This window comes from Euprymna scolopes, chromosome 1 (genome assembly GCF_053919585.1).
Source record: "Euprymna scolopes isolate OS-2025 chromosome 1, ASM5391958v1, whole genome shotgun sequence".
In the NCBI taxonomy this organism is placed as follows: domain Eukaryota; kingdom Metazoa; phylum Mollusca; class Cephalopoda; order Sepiida; family Sepiolidae; genus Euprymna; species Euprymna scolopes.
The window spans coordinates 130,814,509-130,833,732 of NC_136482.1; the positions used below are offsets into that span (position 1 = coordinate 130,814,509).

Sequence of the window (19,224 nt, forward strand, 5' to 3'; positions counted from 1 at the left end):
ATCATTTATTTGGATCATTTACTTGGATCAATTATTTGGATCAATTATTTGGATCAATTATTTGGATCATTTATTTGGATCAATTATTTGGATCATTTATTGGATCATTTATTTGGATCATTTATTTGGATCAATTATTTGGATCATTTATTTGGATCATTTATTTGGATCATTTATTTGGATCATTTATTTGGATCAATTATTTGGATCATTTATTTGGATCATTTATTTGGATCATTTATTTGGATCATTTATTTGGATCATTTATTTGGATCAATTATTTGGATCATTTATTTGGATCATTTATTTGGATCATTTATTTGGATCAATTATTTGGATCATTTATTTGGATCAATTATTTGGATCATTTATTTGGATCAATTATTTGGATAATTTATTTGGATCATTTATTTGGATCATTTATTTGGATCATTTATTTGGATCATTTATTTGGATCAATTATTTGGATCATTTATTTGGATCATTTATTTGGATCATTTATTTGGATCATTTATTTGGATCAATTATTTGGATCATTTATTTGGATCATTTATTTGGATCAATTATTTGGATCATTTATTTGGATCAATTATTTGGATCAATTATTTGGATCATTTATTTGGATCATTTATTTGGATCATTTATTTGGATCAATTATTTTGATCATTTACTTGGATCATTTATTTGGATCATTTATTTGGATCATTTATTTGGATCAATTATTTGGATCATTTATTTGGATCAATTATTTGGATCAATTATTTTGATCATTTATTTGGATAATTTATTTGGATCATTTATTTGCATCATTTATTTTGATCAATTATTTGGATCATTTATTTGGATCATTTATTTGGATCAATTATTTGGATCATTTATTTGGATCAATTATTGGGATCATTTATTTGGATCATTTATTTGGATCATTTATTTGGATCATTTATTTGGATCAATTATTTGGATCATTTATTTGGATCATTTATTTGGATCATTTATTTGGATCATTTATTTGGATCATTTATTTGGATCAATTATTTGGATCATTTATTGGATCATTTATTTGGATCATTTATTTGGATCAATTATTTGGATCATTTATTTGGATCATTTATTTGGATCATTTATTTGCATCATTTATTTGGATCAATTATTTGGATCATTTATTTGGATCATTTACTTGAATCATTTATTTGGATCATTTATTTGGATCATTTATTTGGATCAATTATTTGGATCATTTATTGGGATCATTTATTTGGATCATTTATTTGGATCATTTATTTGGATTATTTATTTTGATCATTTATTTGGATCAATTATTTGGATAATTTATTTGGATCATTTACTTTGATCATTTATTTGGATCATTTATTTGGATCAATTATTTGGATCATTTATTTGGATCATTTATTTGGATCATTTATTTGGATCATTTATTTGGATCAATTATTTGGATCATTTATTTGGATCAATTATTTGGATCATTTATTTGGATCAATTATTTGGATCATTTATTTGGATCATTTATTTGGATCATTTATTTGGATCAATTATTTGGATCATTTATTTGGATCATTTATTTGGATCATTTATTTGGATCATTTATTTGGATCAATTATTTGGATCATTTATTTGGATCATTTATTGGATCAATTATTTGGATCATTTATTTGGATCATTTATTTGGATCATTTATTTGGATCATTTATTTGGATCAATTATTTGGATCATTTATTGGATCATTTATTTGGATCATTTATTTGGATCATTTATTTGGATCATTTATTTGGATCAATTATTTGGATCAATTATTTGGATCATTTATTGGGATCATTTATTTGGATCATTTATTTGGATCATTTATTTGGATTATTTATTTGGATCATTTATTTAGATCAATTATTTGGATCATTTATTTGGATCATTAATTGGGATCATTTATTTGGATCATTTATTTGGATCAATTATTTGGATCATTTATTTGGATCATTTATTTGGATCAATTATTTGGATCATTTATTTGGATCATTTATTTGGATCAATTATTTGGATCATTTATTTGGATCAATTATTTGGATCATTTATTGGATCATTTATTTGGATCAATTATTTGGATCATTTATTTGGATCATTTATTTGCATCATTTATTTGGATCAATTATTTGGATCATTTATTTGGATCATTTACTTGGATCATTTATTTGGATCATTTATTTGGATCATTTATTTGGATCAATTATTTGGATCAATTATTTGGATCATTTATTTGGATCATTTATTTGGATCATTTATTTGGATTATTTATTTGGATCATTTATTTGGATCAATTATTTGGATCATTTATTTGGATCATTTACTTGGATCATTTATTTGGATCATTTATTTGGATCAATTATTTGGATCATTTATTTGGATCATTTATTTGGATCATTTATTTGGATCATTTATTTGGATCATTTATTTGGATCATTTATTTGGATCAATTATTTGGATCATTTATTTGGATCAATTATTTGGATCATTTATTTGGATCAATTATTTGGATCATTTACTTGGCTAATTTATTTGGATCATTTATTTTGATCATTTATTTGGATCATTTATTTGGATCAATTATTTGGATCAATTATTTGGATCATTTATTTGGATCAATTATTTGGATCATTTATTTGGATCATTTATTTGGATCAATTATTTGGATCATTTATTGGGATCATTTATTTGGATCATTTATTTGGATCATTTATTTTGATCATTTATTTGGATCATTTAATTGGATCATTTATTTGGATCATTTATTTGGATCATTTATTTGGATTATTTATTTTGATCATTTATTTGGATCAATTATTTTGATCATTTATTTGGATCATTTATTTGGATCTTTATTTGGATCATTTATTTGGATCATTTATTTGGATCATTTATTTGCATCATTTATTTTGATCAATTATTAGGATCATTTATTTGGATTATTTATTTGGATCAATTATTTGGATCATTTATTTGGATCAATTATTTGGATCATTTATTTGGATCATTTATTTGGATCATTTATTTGGATAAATTATTTGGATCATTTATTTGGATCATTTATTTGGATCAATTATTTGGATCATTTATTTGGATCATTTATTTGGATCATTTATTTGGATCATTTATTTGGATCATTTATTTGGATCAATTATTTGGATCATTTATTTGGATCATTTATTTGGATCAATTATTTGGATCATTTATTTGGATCAATTATTTGGATCATTTATTTGGATCATTTATTTTGATCATTTATTTTGATCAATTATTTGGATCAATTATTTGGATCATTTACTTGGCTCATTTATTTGGATCATTTATTTGGATCATTTATTTGGATCATTTATTTGGATCAATTATTTGGATCATTTTTTTGGATCATTTATTTGGATCATTTGTTTGGATCATTTATTTGGCTCATTTATTTGGATCATTTATTTGGATCAATTATTTGGATCATTTATTTGGATCATTTATTTGGATCAATTATTTGGATCATTTATTTGGATCAATTATTTCGATCATTTATTTGGATCATTTGTTTGGATCATTTATTTGGATCAATTATTTGGATCATTTATTTGGATCAATTATTTGGATCATGTTTGTGGATCATTTATTTGCATCATTTATTTGGATCAATTATTTGGATCATTTATTTGGATCATTTATTTGGATCAATAACTTGTCCGTCTGAATTTAAAAGTTAAAAACCGCAAGAACTTTCTTGTCAACCTGATATTTTACTAAAAAGTAAAATATTTATCCACAGACACGTGTTTTGTCATTCTCTTGTTCTTTACTATTGTTAACTATGCCTGGATTCGAACCCACTTCCGTGGAGCCTGTAATCAAATGTGTTACCATTATTTCACAAAACGCCAGTCTGAAATTGTGTACTAATTTATCGCTTATAAATTGTCATAATATATTATTGTACATACAATAATCACATCTAATAATATAGCATATTTACAACTACATCAACTCGTTTAGATTCTATATATGTTGTCTTTTTTTCTTTTATTCTGTTTCTTTTTGTTTTGAAGTTCTGACTGTCAGCATTATGGTTGAAGGTTCGATCTCTGGTTTGAGAGTGGTGCTAATCTAGTCTAACTGAAGAGCTGTAATACAGTGAAACAGTCTCTCTGTAGATAACTATATAATCTCTTCTTCTTGACTTAAGCACTGTTATTAAGTGATGTCGACTGCTGCTCTGGTCAATGTTTACATAAATAGACAGGATAGAAGTCATTTATGTGCACTTCTCCCAAAGCCTAATGGTACCACCTTCTGATTGTTGACGAGATGGTTGAAGATTCGATCCCTGGGTTGACAGCTGTGCTGGTCTAGTCACACTGAAGTGTTGTGACACAGTAAAATAGTCTGTCTGTGGATGACTCTATCTCTATTTTTTTAATAATAAAATGATCTCACTTTTTCCCTTTGAGATTCAGCAATTATAGACAGATAGCTGAATACTTCCTACGCACATCTTTTCCACTCAACACAATCACTACATTGAACAGCATGTTCAAGGAAAAACATACTGAACTTTTACTTAATATAGAAAATTATTACATTCATTCCAATATTTCCACCTCTCCCAAATTCGTCTTCAGAATCGTTAATAATATCGCCTGTAACTACTTAGCGTAATGTCAATCTCTTTAGAGCACTATTAAATAGCAGTCAATGTTTATATAAAAAATACAAAAAACATTAGAGATATCGTTTACTAACAACGCGCATGCCCTTGTAGTTTAGTGGCTAGAATTGCTGCTTATCAATTAGATGGTTGTAGGATTGATCTCTGACTTGGAAAGAGTTAGTCTAGTCATATGGAAGAGCTGTGTAACAGCGTCAGTTAATGAGTGTTGAAAGAAACGTACCACTTGTTCTTTTGTAGTATGTGTTTTAATGCTATACTCCATTTTTTTTCCTCAGCCAGTGAAAAAGTAATCCTTCTAGAGTAAGGCAATTTGTAATGTTGTCCCAATCAATAGCGCCCATTTTGGGGAAACTGGATTTTCCTCAGATTAAAATCCGACCTCGTATCCAACTTCCCCTTCGAGGGACTACTCACAATGTTTAATATTTCTATCAAATTTTCCTGGAATCTATTTTTTGCCCGTCAAAACTTTCAACATACTTAAGTCATCATCAGTACAAAGGATATCTCCTGAGCAGACCTGTATAGTTTGATGGTGTAAATAATCAAGAATATAAAATATTGTTAAGATAAAAAGAAAATATAATATATATATGTCAGCATTTACTTTGTTTATATATGTGTGCGTGTACGTATGTGTCTGTATGTGGTTGCCTAGAAGTGTACATATGTATATATATATGTATGTATGTGAATGTGCGCATGCGTTAACCTATGTAATATAAAATAAACCCATTATAAACTACAAGGAACTAGCCGACGTGCAACGACAAACCTTTAAACGAACATCGTACGTGTCAAAAAATGATATCTACACTAACCCTTTCCCTCTCTCTCTCCCTCTCTTTCCCTCTTGCTCTACCTCTCTTTCCCTCTCGTTCTACCTGAATCTGCTACCCCCACACACGCAATACAATCGAACTGAAATATTGTCAACACCGGCCTCTCCCCTTCCCCTTTTCTTTCTTTCTTTTTTTCTTAAAAACACCTTTTTTTCCAATGACTAACAACCACTTCTGCAAGGCTTGACGAAGCTATCGGACCGTAAACATGGTCCAACATCGGAAACATATGTAGCCAAACAGATAAAACGGTAATAAAAAAATAAAACACATATTTGCTCTGCAATAGTATTGAGCACTCTCTTCAAGTTTTTATCAATTACCAGTTTTACCAAATATATATATATATATATATATATATATATGAGATATGATACTTACTTCTCCCAAAAAGTCATTGCTGCTCACGCGATCCCAGTCCCAAAGTTTGACCTCAATCATAGTCTTTGGTGGACAAGACATCGGCATATTGAATTCAAGAGTTTCATACCAGCTTGGGAAGCGAGTCTTCTTCTGTGTCTGAAATTAAATGAAAAAGATCAAATCAGCAAATCTGTGCATCTTTATTTTACTAAGTGAAACAAATAATTTTATAAAAAGTGCCAACATAGCGGTGAATATAATATTGGTTGAGACTAAGATTTGAACTATGGTGTCGATAATCACAATTATGCTGGCAATATCGATATTAGTGGCATATTTAATTTTGATAATAGCTGGAACAATGGAACGAAAGAAACTTTGGTGCTGAATAAAATAATAACAAACAAATATTAGTCTATGCCGTAGCTGAAGAAGTATTTCACTCACACACACACACACACACACACACACACACACACACACACACACACACACACACACACATAACATATAGTAATAATGATTAGTAATAAATAATGATATTTACAACTAGAAATAAAATAGGTTTAAGGCTCCTAAAATTCGTACTAGAATTGTCCGCAAGAACCTGCGGCGCAATGGTTAGAGTTGTAAAAATGATATTCTCTTAAAGGTTGAGTTCTCAGTGTGGGTGACCGAAAAAATACAATTGCAAATTACTTGGAGCAAGAGCATGCTGCCCCCGTAAAGTAAATAAATGGTTTTATTTGAGAGACACATTCTTGATTTCGACAATATAAACCTGAAGAAGGTCGGAGATTACATCGACCGAAACGTTATAAAAATGGCACTCAAGATGAGAACAATAGTCAGATGAATACAAATAATACGAATAACCAATCTTCATCTAAAACATTCAGAAACGTTATATTAAATAATTATTATAGTATATATATATATATATATATATATATATATATATATATATATATATATATAGTCATCCACATACAGTACTGTTTCACAGCTCATCAGTGTAGCTAGACAAGCAACTACCTCAAGCCAGGATCGAGACCTGATCGCCCAAACGACAGTCTGAGCTTTTAACTATATATATATATATATATATATATATATATATATATATATATATATATATATATATGTACACTCTTATATAAAAGGAACTTTGTGTGAGTGAGTGAATTCCTATATATTCGGAAACGGTTGAGCCGACTTTTTTGAAATTTCACACGAATTTACTTGATGTATCTGGGAGTTTTCTGACGTAGGTTTTGTATCAGAATGCCTCAGATAAGTATTGAAAATTGCTAAGCGAAAAAAAAAATCCGCTTAAAGAAAGAATAGTTATGCAGCCTAATATCTCAAGTGCATTTGAGAATTTTTATCACCGCACAACCAGAAAGACCCAACTGTAGATTCTTTTTATAAGACAGGGGCGCGTTTGAAATGAACCTTTCTTTTTAGAGCACAATTGAACTATGATACTTGACTTTTGTATGTTTAACTTTGATTCAACTCATTATGTAAAATAATTTCATAAAATGAACAGTTGGTTCTTTGATAAGACAGGGGCGAAATGAATGTTTCTGTTTAGAGCACAATTGAACCACGATACTTGTGTTTTGCATTTGAAAATTTTATTCAAGCCATTATATAAAAATAATTTTATAAAATCAACAGTAAGTTCTCTACAGTGTAATGTTAACAACAATGTACTGTGGATTAAGTCACTGCGGAGAGACATGTAAAGTTTCCTCCTTGTATACTGCGATGGATTCTTAACTAGAGTAGAAATCAATCAATATGATTGAAAATTGGACTATTTCACTGACTTTGATGACGATAAGAGTAGAGAAGGTGGAACATTTGTTGATCCTCATTGAATCCCGGACAGCATCGGGTCTCCCTGCTAGTATAAAATCTATATATCGAAATATATAAAATAAATAAATAAATATTTGTCTGACCCTTTAAGAACTCGGTTCTCATTGTTGAGCACTTTATGTTGAAATGAAATAAGCTAGTCACTTAAGCCCATGTGTACAGATCATGATGTTAAAATCACATGATCACTTTCGGCGTTTTTGAATGACATTTACTATTTACAGACATGTTAATTTCAACTATATTCTCGCCACTGTTAACTTTGGCCGAGCGGTTTGTTCCTTGCTAAAGGAATCAGAGATGGCTATGTGACCGAGTTCGAGTCTCCCGATCGATGGGTATTATGACTCCCCACATGATGATTCCTGAAACGATGAAACACTAGTATCTGTACGTATTAAAAATAATTATAATAATAATTATGCCTGCCTTTTTAAGAACTCGGCTCTTATTATTGAGCACTTTACGTTAAGATTAAATAAGTCGGTCACTTAGGCCCGCGTATATAGATCTGGATGTTAAATCGCATGATCACTCTTGGCCCTCTTAAATGACTCCTTGCAGTGATGATTTCCGAATGGATGAAACACTAGTGGCTGTAGGTATTACAAATATTTATAGTAATAATAATAATAATAATAATATATATATATATATATATTATTATTATTATTATTATTACTATAATTATTTTTAATACCTAAAGCCACTAGTGTTTCATCCTTCATTTCATATATATATATATATATATATATATATATATATATATATATATATATATATATATATATATATATATATATATATAAAACAGTAGATATATGTATGTGTCCGTGAAAACAATAAACTCTTAAACTACTGGTCACATAACACTGAATTTAACAGGAAATAGTAATCATACACCAAGGATGGTTTATAACAAGTAAAGTACTTGGATGGATGAATAATGCGTACAGAAATATGTCGGCAAGTTGAAATGCAAAATTTTCATTTCAACTTGCCGACACGTTTCTATTCATTTTGCGCATGCGCGAATTCATTCATAGCTTGAAGTGGCTTAATTTTAAATCTCTTTTACCTACCTGTCGATAGCTCTAACGAAGAGAACGCGACTAGAACACTGAATGTTTTGGTTCGATTCTAACTAGTGGTTCCCAAATAATTTGTAAAAGTTCGTTTTAAATCAGTACTATATATTAGGTACAATATAATATTCAATAGAGAATTGGCTCTGAAATAATAAATGCGAAATCTGCATGAATTAAAATATATTTAAGCGTAGTTTAAGACCAAGCGAGGCTGGTGCCTCTCCCCGCTAGTGTATATATATATATATATATATATATATATATATTATATTATAATATATACCAATTCTTATTTAACAAGCTCAATGTAATTCTAATTAATGTATGCATACTTATGATAATAACATCAATAATTATAAACTACTAGACTACTCGTCACCCGTTGGGTCAATATGTTATACTAGTGATGCAATTAATGTATGAGCATGACACTTGTGACGTAAAGAAAATATTTTGTTATAACATAACAGAACATTTCTGTGAAAGTATATTAAAATGAAAAAAGAATATAGATACATTTCTATGAGTTATTCTGTTTATAATTGTTTATTTCTGCAAAAAAAAAACAAAAAAAACTGACAGCCATGGAATTATAAGTGGTTTGCCATACTTATAGGTACACATAACAGATACCATAATACTTAAAGTTAAATTCAAATTTTTATATATCTTTTCATTTAAAGGCGAAAAAAGTGGGATGCTGAAAACGTACACAGTAAAACAATACATTTTATTGTCGCGTTGATTATTTATTTGTAACGCAAATAAAAAAACATATTTTCGGGGTTATTTATTTATGTTGGTAGTGTAGAAGCAAATGTATGAATGTTTTTTTTAAGAAAGGTGTTTTAAAAAATGGAGGATAAATTAAAAAAAAGGAAGGCAGTGGGTAAATCGCCGTTGTAAAATGCTCTTGTCAACGGTCAATTAGATTTATTTGTAAGAAAATTGCGCTAAAATAAGTTAAACGTAGTACGAAAATGAACGATGTAAAAAAAAATGCAGAAAATATTAGCAATTGTTTATTTGGATAATTTAAACGCGAAAAAACAAACAAACAAACAAAAAACAAAAACAATTGGGACGCTGAAAACGTACACAGTAAAACAATAAGTGTTATTGTCGCGTTGATTATTTGTTTATGCACGCATGCGCAACCGGAAATCGTAAACCAGATGTTGGTTTACAAAACCGTTACAAGGTCACTTGAGTTTTATAATTATATAGATTACACATGTTTGCATATATGAAATTAAACTAAACTAAAAAGCATTATAAATTATTTATGTTATTTTCATAAGTATGCATACATTAATTAGAATTAATAAATTTACTAATTATTAAATTGAAAATTTTGGCAGAATATTCTTAAAATCATAGAACATTTTGGCAGAATATTCCTAAAATAGTAGTACGAATAGTTGGGTCTCGTACCTTTATTTCTAAAATTCAAAATGGCGCAATGGAAATATATTATAAGGTATTTACAGCTTCTCGTCCAATTTTCAGATTTTAATCATGTAAAAACGCACTAATTAAGTGATTGATTTTGCGCTACGAAACAGATACTATCAAGAATTGTAAAGGTCAACTGAATAAAAGGAATAAATTCTAAGATGGTCGACATCATGAACTTTGGAATATAAATTTTTGTCATTTATTCACTATATATATATATATATATATATATATATATATATATATATATATATATATATATATATATATAACTACTTCATTTATTCACATAAATTTAACATACGAAAGTATAGATTTATGCGTAAACTTTAAGTATTTACTTCAAAAGTGCTCAATACGTAGGTAGAGCTAGTTAGTAATTTATAAAATATATATGGCAATTAAGCTACACTGAATATTCTGCGTTTCATCCAACTATAGGATTCGTCAGGCGTATGCGCATAAGCCTGACGAATCCTATAGTTGGATGAAACGCAGAATATTCAGTGTAGCTTAATCGCCATATATATTTTATAAATTACTATATATATATATATATATATATACATATATATATATTTATTATATATATACATATATATATATATTTATTATATATATATTATATATATTATACATATATTATATATATTATATATATATTATATATGTATTATATATATATATTATATATATAGAGAGAGAGAGCGAGAAAGAGAGAGAGAGAGAGAGAGAGAGAGAGAGAGTTGAAGGTAATAAACAAGAACAGAAAAAGATTGGATTAATCCATTATAAAAAACAGGGAATATCACTGATGTATTAGTATTATTTAACTCATAATTTGATAAAGAAAGAATGAGAGAGAGAGAGAGAGAGAGAGAGAGAGAGAGAGAGAGAGAGAGAGAGAGAGAGAGAGAGAGGCGTATAACGAACAGAAAGACTAATTTGGGATTTTGTCTTTTTATTTTTTAAAATTTAACTGGCTTTGCAAACTCATTTTTGTTAACTCAAATGATCTAATTCGAGCAACGAGTTTCATTTTTCTCTCAAACTACCAACGATAACATAAAACAAAAAGAACTTACGGAAGTAGTTTTCGTTTGGTCAAGGAATGCAACTGTTACAAAAGGATCTGAACTTCCAAACATGTCTTTTGGTGCTAAATCTCTGTAAAAGAAAAAAGGATAAAAATGTTTAAGAATTAACGAAGTTATCGTTTTTATTTTGTATTTTTAGATAGGATTTTCATTGAATAAGTTACATGCTATTAAAAATGAGGGTGTCTTTGGGAAGTTTGTCTATTCGTATGCAAATAGAAATACGTGAATGAATAGGAAGAATACACAGTAATAAGGTAGGAGTTTCACGATATCAAGACCTGGGTTAAAATATTTTATAAATCTCAAATTTTTCGTAAATAAATACGTGTTTTATAAATTTTAAAGAAATTTAAAACATTAAACCATTGCATGTATGTATTTTATAAAATTACTTTATATCAATTTTCTTTATAATCCGCAAAAAATAATGAGTATCTGGCAATATATATATATATATATATATATATATATATATATATATAATTATTTTTTTTTTACTATTGTAGTTTGCTTGAAGCATTGTTGAAGAAAATTATAAGGTAAAATTAAAAGCCAAGAACAATGCGAGATTTTTTTTATATAGAGTAAAATTAAATGAAAACAAAAGAAATAAATTTCTTTTTTTTGTTGTTTGTTTTTTCTTTTTCACACAAATTTTAACTTTAAAAGTTTAAAACATAAGAAAAACAATAATTAAAATAATAAAAGAAAAAAAAATTATTGTTTTAAAATAATTAAAAGATTAATAAAATCTCACAGAGTTGCCTCCCTTCAACCCTTGATTGAATAGTCATCTCCCTTGATTCACAGACGCAACAAGTATTTTAAACACCAACTGATTTATTTTAACGTTCTCCTAACGTCATTTTTTGTTCTATATTTCACGGTATCACGTGGCAAACTCTGTAGCTGCTTTTCCAATTTTGAACACTCTTCCGCTGTCTTCTCTTGAAAAAGGACTAATAGGTCTGAAATATATTGAGATTTATAACACCATTGAATACAACAGAAAAAAAAAATTACTGTTGTTTAGAGTTAAAATTTGTGTGAAAAAGAAAAAACAAACAACAAAAAAAAGAAATTTATTTCTTTTGTTTTCATTTAATTTTACTCTATATAAAAAAAAATCTCGCATTGTTCTTGGCTTTTAATTTTACCTTATATATATATATATATATATATATATATATATATATATATATATATGTATATATATATATATTATCTTTCTCTCTCTCTCTCTCTCTCTCTCTCTCTCTCTCTATATATATATATATATATATATATATATATATATATATATATATATATACATCGTAGTTACTTAAAGAATAATGCAAATAATAAATGGCACATTTCTTTCCACAAAATATCACAAATATTTTTCTTCGTACTAGCTATAAATTGTAGAAGCTATATAAATACAAAAAATTACATACGCAGCTACTGTACGAACACCATCCAAGAAGACGGTATAAATTAGTGTTAAAACCACAGATCTTATATTATTTTTATCAGTCGTGGCAGTTCAAATTTGGATAACCTTCCAGTTTACACTAAAAATGTTGACATTAAATAATACATAAATTGTTTGTTGTGTCATTAAAAAAAAAAACGTCCCAAATTAAACCTAGTCTCCAACTTTTGTTTTCCTTCATAAACAGTTATTTAATAGAAACGGTCTTTGTACTTAATAGAAGCTGTATCCATAAGCTGCACATGTAATGAAGATAAAACCTGTATTACTTAATTCATATGTAGAATATATTCATCTTTTTGTTTTCATTTTATTTAGATCGGCTAACGCTTAAAGTTCAATAGGCATCTTCGCGGGGTTTACACTTCATTTATGAGTGAGACAGATGCCCGTTTAAGGGGATTCCATCAACTGGTTTTTATCTCGACAAGTGTCAAACTAAGTACAAATCAAATTGACACGAATTTTGAGTGATGAACCAATTTAATGAAAGATACCAGGAAGAGAGATTTGAAGATTAGCTATGATTCTCAACAGATCAAAGTGAAATAAAATCAAAGAAACGTTTGCTGACATGATGCATGACCTTATGGAGATGGAGGGTGACAAATAAACGGAGATTTCAATCAGTCTGTCTACGGTAGGTTACGTGAGACATCGCCAATAATGCTGTAATAATTTAAAGGAAAACTTTGATAATCGTACAGGAGCGAAATATCCCCTAAGATCTTTGTTAGCTGTGTCCACTTATTTACTTTTAATAAGATGGTTAACTAATTAGTTAAGAGAATACTCGTTTCTTTTTCTGTTTATGTTAAGTAATGAAAACATTATAAATGCGATTCTCATAAAAAATAATTTGATTAGGATTTACTGTCAGGCTATCCTGATAAACCCCAGTTCAAAGAAACAAACTGAATACAATCGACGATTGTGTCTCGTGGTATTCAAATTCTATCAGTTCTTTTTCAATCCATCTGCATGTGCGTGTGTTTATTGGATGCAATTAAACGAAAGTTTGTCAAATATTCAGAGAGAGAGAGAGAGAGAGAGAGAGAGAGAGAGAGAGAGAGAGAGAGAGAGAGAGAGAGAGAGGGGGGGATCATGGAGGTGCTGCATTGTTTCATACAGCACGTCTCGAGCAAGAATATTTTAGCAGCATCCACTTCTTTCTAGGCTTCAGAAAACATATGGCACCCGATCTTACCAAATGGTCATCTACTGTAGCACTGGTCGGGCTCAACATCGATCTAACGGGAGCGCGTGTGTTAACGTAAATATACAGTCAGACTCACATAGCTATTAATCTAACCCGACAAATCAAATTTCCTTTTGTTATTGATGTACTCTGTTATAAAGGATACAATAATGAACTTTGCTACAATCTATCTATAATAATAAAATATCTAAATGTTTATTTATTTATGTGTGTGTGTGTGTGTGTGTGTGTGTGTACATATACCAATAAAACTTTCGAACAGATTCACTGAATTGAAAAATTCTTTTTTTTTCTCTGAAAGGTGTGAGACCCTATATTGTCCTTATCTATATGTGGTTCGTAACGAACAACGCCGAGTCACATAGAAAGCTCGAAATAAGGGTTTTCGGGCCGTTTCGTGCAAGTTGGAAAAGTTACCATCCCATGTCAACGGAATTTAGCACTGTCTGTATAGAGTCGCGATAACATCTTTCGATATACGGACAAAGCTTGTGGTGCAATGGATAGCACGTCTGACTATGGGTCAGAAGATTCCAGGTTCGAATCCTGGCAAGTTCGTAATAATTTTAATCATCATTTTATCCAACGTTTACTGATTATCCTTACCCTTGGTTAGGGTATTTTTGTTTTTTTAGTGATTTTGTTTTGTGCATATGGGAATTTCCCATAATCTGAGTTTACAAGGTAAGCGTTGATGGTAAAACGATGTTGAGAGTACTTGATGTTGAGTGTACTCGATTTTGTGTTTCACTCGGCATTGTGTGTGCCGACGCGGTGCAAACGCTAGTTTAAAATAATACTTAAGCTCAGGCGAATGATAATATGAAACATTTTTAAATAATCATCTAAAATAAACTGGGGGGGGGATAACTCATATATTTAATCTATGTAAATAAAACAATAGATGTATGTGTGCGTATGTGTGTCTGTCTGTTTGTAAATATTTAACCGATAAACTATTAAACTACTGGTCACATAACACCTAAATTAACAAAAAATAGTAATCACACACCAAGGATTGTTTATAATGAATAATATGTTTGTTTGGTTGGATGATTAAGCGTACAGACATATATTGGAAAGTTGAAATGCAAACTGTTTATTTCAACTTGCCAACATATTTTTGCTTCTTTCTACACATGCCCAAATTCAGTTCATTTCTTTAAGCCGTTTATGATAAAATCTTTCTTGCCTATCTCTTGTTAGCTACATCGGTTTATGCGATTAAAGCACTAAATGTCTTGGTTTCAATTCTAGCTGATAGACCCAAGTCGTTTTTTTTTTAACTTTTGGGATCACTACTATATATTAGGTACAATATAGACATGTAGTCAATATAGTCAATATAGTCAATAGAGAATTTGTTGTGTGATGATAAATATGAAATATGCACGAATGAAAATATATTAGAGCATATTTTATGACCCGCCAAGGCTGAATGCACCCCAAGCCAGTTGAAGAATATAACGGGAGTTGTTTCCTATAAAATGTGAAAATAAATAAAAACTAAAATGACCTCACTATATACCATTCTAAATGTGTTTATATGTACAGAATTGCTAGATCAACACGACCATAGAACATAACAAGGTAAGTATGCACTCATTTTCATATGTGTGTATGCGCGCGTGTGCGTGCGCATGCGCGCGTGTGTGCGCATGTGTGTTGATGATGATGATGATGATGATGAAACCGATTACCCTATCGAAAATCGAAAAAATCCGATTCTAAAAATAGTCTTTCTTTCTTATAGATGAAAAATAATTTTTACCAGTCAAGATTTTACGTTGCACCGGCCAAGGGAGATAATTATCAGCAAATAAAGGGCGATTCAATTCTCACCAAATGATTTCTTCTTTAAAAAAAAAAAAAAAGCAGAACGACTGTCATTTGAAGAAATAGCTCGGTGATAGAGTATTCAACTACAGATCGAATGGTCCAATGTTCAAGCCCGGGTGTACCTCACCATTTTATCTAAATTTTTTCTTATTGATGAGTTCAATTTATTGTTAAATAAGGGGTACCATTTAAAATTGCCGCAAATCATTTCTTCGTGAGCATATTTTAAAACTAAACATTAATCAGAATTGACTTTTCCAGGGCATTCATCGTCAAAACCAAATATCAGTTGACGTGATATTGTAAACAAACACAGACGAAATTTGGTGAATAACATTATCATTAGTATTTAAAAAAAAAAATTGCGAATTAGTCCACCGGGCAAATTATTCCTCGTAATATATACTATTCAATATATGATTGATTTTATAATAATGCATACGCAATTTGCATAAATTAAAATATCATGTTTCAATGTATTCTTTGACCAGGTGTACAGTTAGTAATTTATATTAGCGTACTGTTTTCCGCTTGACGATGCAACACATCACTATCCAATTAATCAACTACTAACTTGTCAGAGAGGTCAGTTGTTCACAATGGAAATTAACAGACGCTCCCCACGTAATGTTATAAGTCACTTATTAACATGGTAATGTTACAGGAAAATATGTTCATTTTGCCATCATAGAATATCTAGTGTAACTCTAGCCAAATAAAGTGAATGGATTCCGATTCATTTTCCACGAATTGAATCAGAAATAAAGTATTTCTTCATACACGGAAGTGCATTTATTAGTGAATGGAATGCTTTTGTTTTGATCAATAGCTCTAATTTACGACTGATATGTGTACGTTTCTCTTGCACATTCATATATATAGCGTTACATAATTAAGCAGATATGCAAATAGAAAAGTTTCTTCATAGATAATCGAAATGATAAAGTATATAAATACATACAGGGTGATTCAAAAGTCTCCATACAATATTTTTGTGATTCAAAAGTCTCCATACAATTTTTTTGTGATTCAAAAGTCTCCATACAATTTTTTTGTGATTCAAAAGTCTCCATACAATTTTTTTGTGATTCAAAAGTCTCCATACAATTTTTTTTGTGATTCAAAAGTCTCCATACAATTTTTTTGTGATTCAAAAGTCTCCATACAATTTTTTTGTGATTCAAAAGTCTCCATACAATTTTTTTGTGATTCAAAAGTCTCCATACAATTTTTTTTGTGATTCAAAAGTCTCCATACAATTTTTTTGTGATTCAAAAGTCTCCATACAATTTTTTTGTGATTCAAAAGTCTCCATACAATTTTTTTGTGATTCAAAAGTCTCCATACAATTTTTTTTGTGATTCAAAAGTCTCCATACAATTTTTTTGTGATTCAAAAGTCTCCATACAATTTTTTTGTGATTCAAAAGTCTCCATACAATTTTTTTGTGATTCAAAAGTCTCCATACAATTTTTTTTGTGATTCAAAAGTCTCCATACAATTTTTTTTGTGATTCAAAAGTCTCCATACAATTTTTTTGTGATTCAAAAGTCTCCATACAATTTTTTTGTGATTCAAAAGTCTCCATACAATTTTTTTTGTGATTCAAAAGTCTCCAGACAATTTTTTTGTGATTCAAAAGTCTCCATACAATTTTTTTGTGATTCAAAAGTCTCCATACAATTATTTTGTGATTCAAAAGTCTCCATACAAATTTTTTATTGCTTAGTTATATTTTTTTTTATTTCTATTACTTTTTATTTTTAGGTATCCTGAAGATGTTATTGACCAAACAACAAAGAATTGAAATCATATTGATGTCTGGAAGTAGCCGCAAGATTGCTGAAGAATTTAACAGAAAACATGGAACCAACATAACACACGATACTGTAGCAAAACATTTTGTGAAGTTGAAGATCAAAGAAGAAGTGGTAGACCACGTAGAGCAACGGATGAAAACACAACGGCTAGAGTTTTAGAAGCATTAGCACAAAGCCCCCCCCCCCTCCAAAAAAAGTACACAAAGACTGTCTGTTAAAATTGGGGTTAGTCAACCAAGTATCACTCGCATTTTAAAAACAAGTGGCATCCTTACAAATTACAAATGCTGCACCACATAAGTGAAGCTGATAAACGACTGAAATTGATGCTGAACACTTTTCAAAAAAGATTTTATGTCAATGGTTAATCGCCAATTATGCGTTATTGGAGTAAAGCTAAGACTTATGGGATAAGTTCAACAAAAATGCAAAGTGCTGGTAAAGTGATGGTTTGGACTGGAATTTAGGGTTACAAAATCAATGAACCAATTTTCATTGATGGAAATCTTAACGCCAATAAGCATTTGAACATGTTACAAAAAGAAAATTTTCCATCACTATTAAGCAAAACTGGTAACCTTCCAACATATTTCCAACAAGATGGGGCCCCACCCCATTATGGTATTCAAGTGACTTGAATCAAATACTTCCAGATGCATGGATTGGTAGACGTGAGCCAGTTAAGTGGCCTCCTAGATCCCCTGATTTAATCCCCTTTGATTTCTAACTTTGGGGTCATTTGAAAGGTATGATGTATCAAGAAAGTACAAGAGACATAAACCATTTGAAGGACCGCATTATCAGTTCATGTGCACAAATAATCCAGATGTACAATTGCGAGCTCACAGTGATTGGGTTAAACGTATTATAATGTGTATTCAAAACAATGGTGACCACATAGAGTCTGTCATTTGATAAAATTATTTTATACTAAAAAAACAAACCTTTTCTTTCTTTCTTTATTTATATGGAGACTTTTGAATCACCCTGTATATATATATATACATATATATATATATATATATATATATATATATATATATATATATATATACATATATATATATATATATATATTAGTATATATGTATTCGTATATATATATATATATATATATATATATATATATAATTTAAAGGAGATTAGAACAATAGTCTAAAGAGCAGAGTGTATTTTAATGTAATAGTAAAATTACTAGTTTAATTAAAATACAGGGAAAGAAAAGTGCTCGTTGTAATTTAGATATATAATAAGCTCGATAGGTAAATATCCTGGAGCTTATTTAATATTTAGTAATGTGATTGATAATTTAAAAATCAAATTATAATTAAATTAAAAATCCGTTTCATAAGAAGGAACAACAACAAAATCAATTATTTGTACGATCGTTTCGGAAAACAGTGTTTTTATTGTTACGGACAAT

General features: G+C 29.3%; 1 protein-coding gene and 1 non-coding gene across 2 annotated transcripts in view; one reads left to right on the forward strand and one right to left on the reverse strand.

Moving 5' to 3' along the window:
• The window catches only part of LOC145281510 (rasGAP-activating-like protein 1), a 668,245-nt gene that overhangs the window by 91,298 nt on the left and 557,723 nt on the right, over window positions 1-19,224 (reverse strand). The window contains exons 6-7 of the mRNA XM_080132211.1: window positions 11,432-11,513; window positions 5,932-6,069 (exon numbers count right to left, since the gene is read on the reverse strand). Coding sequence (XP_079988337.1) covers window positions 5,932-6,069; window positions 11,432-11,513 — 220 coding nt within the window. The remainder of the gene's footprint in view (window positions 1-5,931; window positions 6,070-11,431; window positions 11,514-19,224) is intronic.
• On the forward strand, window positions 14,628-14,700 carry Trnah-aug (transfer RNA histidin (anticodon AUG)). Its single transcript has one exon. It is a non-coding gene; the product is annotated as a tRNA-His (tRNA).